Genomic DNA, 8,926 nt, shown 5'->3' with positions numbered 1-8,926 from the left:
TTGCAATCAAAACATATTTACTGGGAGATTATTAAAATTTCAAAGGCGTGACATTTATTGAACTTATAGGATAGCGATAATAACTTGACAACCGTGGAGCTATATGGTAAAATAATGTTATGTCAAACTTAGTTTACAATAACTATACTTATACTTTATAATAATTATCTTATAACTTTTCATGGCCTCTGACATCCGCTTGGCTGTAGGAAACTACTTCGGGAGTTGTTGACTGCTGTTTTTGTTGCCTCCGCTGTGTTCGTGTTTTGAGCCATTCTCTCACGATTTTCGCCATAGTTACCACAACGATAGTAATCTGAAACAATTCAACCAAAATATATTAAACTGCGAGTGCACTTAAACTATTTTTTCGATTTCAGAAAGTACACCCCGATTCTAGACATCGAATTATTCTATGTATCATTACCATATTTACAATTTATTTTAAATACACTGCCCATAGTCCAGCTAGAATTGGTGATTCACGGGGGTGGTTTCGAAGCTTAATTAACTCCCGTGATAACAGAATTTATGACTGAATAAAGGCTTTTTGTCGATGAACTTGCTAGAAAACAGTTATCCTGATAACAAAAGAGCTATCACTTCTCTGAATAAGCATCGATCTTTCTACAACATCAGTGGAACTTTTGTGCACTTTTAGCACACTTTGGCTCATATTTTTTTTGCACTTAAGCTGTTCCAATTTTTGAGAGCGAGCTTTGTTTCATTTTTGTTAACTAAATCGGTTCATTCCTTACGTCATCAGCGTTCGATAGTCCTTCGAAATGATCTGAAAAAATTAATATCTTTGAGGGAAAAAATCTTGTTTTCGAACTTTAGTTTTTTTTTCAGTTGAAATTAAGAGAAAACTCCAGATCGCAATAAAAAATATATTTGCTTTTTGAAAAAATGGGATATACAAAAAACGTTTTTTTTATGAATTTCAATGTTATCATCTGGGAACTCTGATAAGTGTTCAGCGCAATCAAAGGAAATTTTTATAACAAATTTGTATTATTTGTCGTGTTGAAATTCAGACATATAATAGCAACAATTTCATTGATTTTTAAAAAGGTTGTTCTCCAAAAATATTGATAGCCTCGAAACTATCAATACATTAATAGGTATAGATTTCAAATTGATGCAACGGTACTTAGTTACCATAAAAAGCGTACGTATTATTGGTTAGTTATTGGATCTTCGAGAACAAACAACGCTAAAAAACTTTGCTTGTGATATTTTTTAAACTTTTTCACAGTTTTCGAACTGTTCTTTTCTGTTTTGATTGTAAACTTCGCAGTAGAGATGGTTTTAGAGATAGTGAAAAACAGACAATTTTTTGAAGCAGAAAAATTGGAAACTCAGATTTTTGTTTTGTGATAAAATGTCTGATATTAATTAACTGAAATATTTTCTAATCAGAGCAAACCTTTATTTCTTTTACTTTATTTTCAGTTTATACCAAACAAAATTGCAATTTTTTCCTGTATCTCATACCTTTATTTACTGTCTATATAATCAACTAACCCAGTTCCTTGTTACTGTTTCAGTGGTACACGCAAGGTCAGCATAACACCACCCGTTTATGTAACAAGGCAATGAAGTATATAGAGTTCCCTCGAAATTGATCTCCCTTTGTTTCTATTTTCAATGACACAACTTCAAGTTAGTGGAGCGGATGCTGTTTCAGCCTTCTTTTAAACAGGGTTTGAGATTTTATTTTTCGTATTTCAAAAGGAAGTTTGCTCCACGTTAGAACTTTTTTTCGTTGTAGCGAACGGTTGCTTGTTTTTATATTGATGAGTTGTTGTGTTCTGTATTTTTTTCTCACCAAAACAATGCCCCCAATTAAATGTTGTTATGAATTGTCTGTATGATTTGCCGCTCACATACGAATGTCATTTCCTAACTTTACAGTAGCCAGCTTCAAATACTAAGTGAATTTTTTTTCATAAATAGCAGCGTGAAGTAGGACCTGTAGTTGTCTTCCTATCAAAAACTTAGAAACTTTGATAGCCCTTGAAATAAAATGTCGCAGTCCAAGAGCTTTGTGATTGCCAAGTAAATCAGTTGCCTCGTATAAAACTTTTAGAATAATTTTCCGTTAATTGATTTCCTCTTTTACAACAAAACTAGAAAAAACCCGATCTCCCACTTTTTCCAGATTCCTCATCTCTAAATTTTGAAAACTCTTACTCAAGCAATTTTCAATTTTTAATTTGTTCTCTAAAATGATACTACCATCGTGATTCTTGTCATTAAAAAATTTCTCTTTTTCCCGTCCAATTACGTTTTTGACAAAATTCCACTGTTCCTTTCCTTACTTTTTCAACAGTCAAGGTAAAATTGATCGCAATTTTTGTTTTTGGCTTCTTTTAAATTCAAATTAAAAAATTTTTTGCGTTCTTCTAACAATTTATGTGTTTGCGTGGAAAAAATTTCTCAAATTGTGCAAGACGTTTGTCTAAAATCTACGTTTGTCTATAATCAAAATATCAAAATTCTTGTTGAACAAAATTGCTCTTGTGACGCACTTTCATGGAGAAGACGAATTTTTAACTTCGCGTGTGTATTCAAACTAGCGCTACAAAAATCAACAAAAAATTTTTTGACAGTTGTCATACGGTATGGATATTATCCTCATATATCCATCACCGTATTTAGTTTTTATTGACCATTTGAAGAGCAGGTGCTTCACATAGCTAGTTTATTTTAGTTCATCATACGTTATTGCAACTTCATGTCTGTTCATAATTTAGACAGAAAAATGTCTGTTCACAAGGTAAACAAATTGCGGAGTTCTTCCTGTTCAATGATCATGTCGTGAACAAAATGTTATTTCCTTTTTAATCTTAAATTGTAACTTAAAACTTTCATTCTTCAATTTGCATCACTGTAATTGAGCTTCAATTCAACTTCAATAAATCGCTCTCCAACTACGCCTGCTCAATTCAGATTGAGCCATTCGCACCGCGAATAACCATTTCGGAGTTGAGAATTCAATTAGCATAAAGATAATTGGCAATCGCGACGCAATTCCCCTAGCTCAGTAGTTTGATAAGCATTCGCGACTCAATTGACTAAAACAATAGTAATTGAGTATAACATGGCGCAGTCAGCAACTGAGCCCAAAAAGAAGCCTCTTCATGTCGACGCTTTCTGGGAAAATCCTACTGCCACTCCACCGCTAACGTGGGATAAATGGACACAACAGTGGAAGCTAGCACTGCTAGCAAAAGAAGAAATTCAGCTTGAAGATCTTTTGAATGACCCACCAGCCACGGTAACATACCCACCCGAGCCGACTCACGAGGAACCAGTGGAGAACCACACGCAAGCCACTGAAAGGGACCGAAAGACCCGCAACCAACAGCTCAAGGTAAATAGGCAAAATCGTTGCAAAAAGATCGATGAAATTGGTATGTTGAGCGGAGATAAACCATGGGGATCTGTGAACAAAAATCAATATCACTACTCTACTTGAGCATTGGAAATGAGGGACGACGTATTTTCAAAAGCAAACATCCCCATTTCCAAATAGAAAAACAGCCATTTAAAGAATTATGGCAAGCAATGGAGGACTCCTTCACTAAAGTTAGAAACATCACGTACGACCGCTTTGTCTTCTATTCTTGCAAACAACAGAAGGGTGAATCTGTTGAATGTCGTCTAATTGAACAATCAGAAAGTTGTAGTTTTGGGAAGTGAAGAAAACTCGAGAAAGTGAAGAAATTCGAGATGCTTTTACACATAACATGATAGATCACGAGATTCAAAAAGAGTTACTAAAGGAAAATGTTGAAGCTTCCAAAGCACTCGAAATTGCAATTCAGATGGAAATGCGTGCACAAAATCAACGAAAGTTAAATCAAAACTTGGCTCTAACCACAGACTCAGTCAATGCTGTCAACACTTTTCAAACTCGAAATCGCAAAGCGAATTACTAATCAGCTCGCAAGGACTTCACAAGCTACCCCTCTGTACCCCAAAACTACCAATACACGAGTGTTTGTACAAATTGTGGCCAACGATGGAGCTACAATCATAAACAAATCTGCCCCGCGAAAGGAAAAAAGTGCAATAATTGTGGTATAATTGGACACTTCGCAAGGAAATGCAGAAAACCAAAGAGATCACAAGGACAGACGCCCAAACCTCCACAAACAAACGTCAATCAAATTGATAACACTGCTGAAAAAAGTGGTGATGAAAAATCCGTTAATTATATAACTAGCTACCAACAGTTATATGAGCAAGTCTATGACTCTAACTATGATAGCGACTCTGATACTTATGTAGCGGCATTTCCTGCGATTCAGTTCATCAACTGGAACCCCTCCTTGCAACAATACAATTTGGCGAAGTACACGCAAACGAAATGATCGAGTCTGGAAGTGTAGTTAGTCTCTTCGAACTTCACCATCTGCAAAATGGATCACTACGAAAGAGAGGAGGGAATGAAAAACTTTTTCAAACGAGCCAATCAAAGTCCTTGGACATCTCGAGGCCACAGTGTCATACAATAACTGAACATGTAGAGATGATCGCCTAGCAATTGTGCAGGACGGTCACGAAATCATCATCGGGAGAGATCTCTTCAATAGCCTTGGCCTTGCAAGAGATTGGTAAAAGTATTAAAAATAATAATAATTCTACTTGTAAGATTAAAGAGACAATCGCGGCACAATTTCCTCATTTAGTCTCAAAAATAGCCCTCTCAAAGACACATGTAGCGAAATCAAATTTTCATCAAAAGTTTACAACAAAGCACCAAAAGGTCGGCGCGTTCCAATTAATCTCCAACCTAGGGTTACAGCAGAATTGGAACGTCTACAGAATGAAGGGCATATCGAAAAATAACCTAGTTGCTCAGACAAACATTTCATATCTCCAATCGTGATCACAGTTAAGAAAGACTAATCTATCAAATTGGCATGAGACTCTAAAGTATTAAATATAGCCAAACATAAAAACAAATACCAAAAGTCTAACATTGACATGCTAATTGTCACAATCTCACAACACCTTATAAAGACTCAAAACGGTCAACAAGCATACTTTTTCCACATTAGATCTCAAATATGCTTATAGTCAATTAAAACTACACAATGATACTGCCAAACACTGTAACTTTAATATTAATTTTGGAGAATCAACTGGCACTTATAGACTTAAAACAGGATTCAACGGCCTCACTGAAATGCCGGTAGAATTTCAAAAAGCAATGGACTATAAACTGCTAGGCCTACAAAACACCTATTGTTTCTGAGATGACATCATAATTGTTAGTACTGGGACTGAAACAGATCATATAGCATATGTCACAAAGTGCTCAAAAAAATTAATTGAAGACAACCTGAGAATTAATCTTCAAAAATGTCACTCTGCCAAAACGGAAATTGAATGGTTGGGGTATAAATTTACCCAAACTGGTATATCACCACTTGAAAGCAAAACTCACCACTTCATACCACACCTAGCACAGTTATGTCATCCACTTAAACCATTTCTCAAAAAATCCACAAAATTTATTTGGACAGAAGAACACACTAAAAACTTAATTCTATAAAAGAAAGAATTGCTAGCAGCACGGAAAATAGTTACTACAATCCGAAACTAGACGTTGGAGTTAAATGTGACGCTTCACGTTTAGGACTGGGAGCAGCACTAAAACAGAATACAACCGAAGGATGGAAACCAATAGATTTCCCGTCACCATTTCTAAACTCAACAGAAAAACGTTATAGTGTTAACGAACTAGAACTATTGGGAATAGTTTGGTCGATTGACTATTTGAAATACTATCTGTATGAAAAAAACTTCGCTGTCATAACAGATCATCGGGCATTTTTATCCATTAAAAGAACACAGATCAAATATATCTTACATTAGCCTACTTTCTAGATGGGTAGACAGATTACGTCCATACAGTTTCACGATTGAACACATGCCGGGAGCAAAACTGGGCTTAGTGGATTATAAATCTCGAAACCCATTTGCAAAAGCTAAAAAGATTTCCACATATGACGAATATTTCGTAGTAGCAACAATATCTAAAATTCGTAATTCAATGAAACACTTAATTAGAAATAAACAGAACACAATACAAAAACTTGATAGCATATTAAAGTTACATTTACCCTCATCTAAATCAAACCGGTTAATAGCACCGCAAATGCATGCATCATTAAATACTAATTCACAATTTAGTACTAAACCAGTTGCCTCACAATCATTACAGTACAGAAAGAAATTTCCATTCTTGCCGCAATTAACATTTTCAAATTCAATAGTTAATCCGCAATTAAATATACCATTAGCATCGCAAATGCTTCTTCAAAATACAAAATCAGAATTTGCACTAAATAGCTCCACAACAAATAATTCACATTCCATTACCAAATTTACTAGAAAAGCAGTGCAAAAGTCAGACGGTTAAGAATGTGAACAATTATGCCCAATAAAACCCATTAATGGTATTAAATCAAACAATCCACCTAAATACTCTAAATTAAGCGTGAAAACACTTGTTCCTAATTATAAATACCACCGGCAAAAAAACTCGCTTTTTGCCCAAAACAATTTCAGAATTCAGTCCTCTTCCAATAACTCTGTCAAATCAATCAACTCAATCAACCCTGTTCATTAAATCAACAATTTGCCGAAAACAAAAGCCAATAAATCTACTCCGACGAAGGCCGGGGTCACCTTTTTCAGACACTAAACCGTCGACACTTGCAACAAATACGTCATCGAATACGGAAACCACTCCATCAGGCAGTTTAATCGACGCGACAGACGATATATGTTTCACGGAAGCACTCAACAAAATTTTCAGCAAAAAACTTCTAGCCATCCTCACGGGAAGGATGCAATCTTTAAGGAAGTTCGCGATTTTATTATACAAAATGATCCCGATAGACTACGCGAGTTAAATGTGACGCTTCACGTTTAGGACTGGGAGCAGCACTAAAACAGAATACAACCGAAGGATGGAAACCAATAGCATTCCCGTCACCATTTCTAAACTCAACAGAAAAACGTTATAGTGTTAACGAACTAGAACTATTGGGAATAGTTTGGTCGATTGACTATTTGAAATACTATCTGTATGAAAAAAACTTCGCTGTCATAACAGATCATCGGGCATTTTTATCCATTAAAAGAACACAGATCAAATATATCTTACATTAGCCTACTTTCTAGATGGGTAGACAGATTACGTCCATACAGTTTCACGATTGAACACATGCCGGGAGCAAAACTGGGCTTAGTGGATTATAAATCTCGAAACCCATTTGCAAAAGCTAAAAAGATTTCCACATATGACGAATATTTCGTAGTAGCAACAATATCTAAAATTCGTAATTCAATGAAACACTTAATTAGAAATAAACAGAACACAATACAAAAACTTGATAGCATATTAAAGTTACATTTACCCTCATCTAAATCAAACCGGTTAATAGCACCGCAAATGCATACATCATTAAATACTAATTCACAATTTAGTACTAAACCAGTTGCCTCACAATCATTACAGTACAGAAAGAAATTTCCATTCTTGCCGCAATTAACATTTTCAAATTCAATAGTTAATCCGCAATTAAATATACCATTAGCATCGCAAATGCTTCTTCAAAATACAAAATCAGAATTTGCACTAAATAGCTCCACAACAAATAATTCACATTCCATTACCAAATTTACTAGAAAAGCAGTGCAAAAGTCAGACGGTTAAGAATGTGAACAATTATGCCCAATAAAACCCATTAATGGTATTAAATCAAACAATCCACCTAAATACTCTAAATTAAGCGTGAAAACACTTGTTCCTAATTATAAATACCACCGGCAAAAAAACTCGCTTTTTGCCCAAAACAATTTCAGAATTCAGTCCTCTTCCAATAACTCTGTCAAATCAATCAACTCAATCAACCCTGTTCATTAAATCAACAATTTGCCGAAAACAAAAGCCAATAAATCTACTCCGACGAAGGCCGGGGTCACCTTTTTCAGACACTAAACCGTCGACACTTGCAACAAATACGTCATCGAATACGGAAACCACTCCATCAGGCAGTTTAATCGACGCGGCAGACGATATATGTTTCACGGAAGCACTCAACAAAATTTTCAGCAAAAAACTTCTAGCCATCCTCACGGGAAGGATGCAATCTTTAAGGAAGTTCGCGATTTTATTATACAAAATGATCCCGATAGACTACGCGAAATCAGCCCATACATCTTCTCGTACTGGCGAGACCTCAGTGTTAGGCATAGATGTATCTGTCTGGATGAAAGGATAGCAATACCCAAGGCGATAAAAGATGCAGTGCTCAAAGACATCCATTCAACCCATTCTGGGAGCTTCGCGATGCTAGCATTAGCACAAAATTATTAGTGGCCATATATCATTGGGATATACTGGCAAAAGCCAGCGAGTGCAAAGCCTGCACAGAAATTGGGAAGAATTTATAATCAGTGATTCTGCACTGCAAATGGTCACCTCTACCAAATGTGTTGAACCGAATGACGAAATACAAATAGATTTTGGCGGACCAATGCTCAACGAAAAGGGTATAGAACAGTTTTTTATTACAAGCATAGATAGATATTCAAAATACCCTACAGCAGAAGTAGTGAATAACGCTTCCAGTACGTATTGAAATTTCAAAATAACTATATATATATATATATATATATATATATATATATATATATATAGCCATGGGGTTCCCAGAACTGTAAGATTAGATCAAGCTAGATGTTTTACAGGAAAAAAGTTCGAAACATTTTGTACAGAAAATAATATTAAACCTATATATGCACCAGCAAATGATCACAGGGTAATAGGTCTACTAGAACGTCTTATTCAAACAATTGAACGCCAATTATCATGTATGAAAACACGACTGAATTAAAA

The 8,926-nt window shown here is 35.4% G+C and overlaps 1 protein-coding gene across 1 annotated transcript in view; it reads right to left on the bottom strand.

Annotated features, from left to right (window-relative positions):
* LOC142340838 (uncharacterized) overlaps positions 1-8,926 on the bottom strand; it is a 30,571-nt gene continuing 21,645 nt past the window's right edge. Inside the window, exon 5 of the mRNA XM_075391580.1 lies at positions 1-316. Within this exon, the coding sequence (XP_075247695.1) occupies positions 170-316 (147 nt within the window). The 3' untranslated portion in view covers positions 1-169. The remainder of the gene's footprint in view (positions 317-8,926) is intronic.

The sequence above is a fragment of the Convolutriloba macropyga genome, chromosome 6, assembly GCF_964194025.1.
Source record: "Convolutriloba macropyga chromosome 6, txConMacr16.3, whole genome shotgun sequence".
NCBI classification, from domain to species: Eukaryota; Metazoa; Xenacoelomorpha; order Acoela; family Convolutidae; genus Convolutriloba; species Convolutriloba macropyga.
The sequence above is the reverse complement of the archived record's forward strand: the minus strand, read 5'-3'. Positions and strand labels throughout refer to the sequence as shown.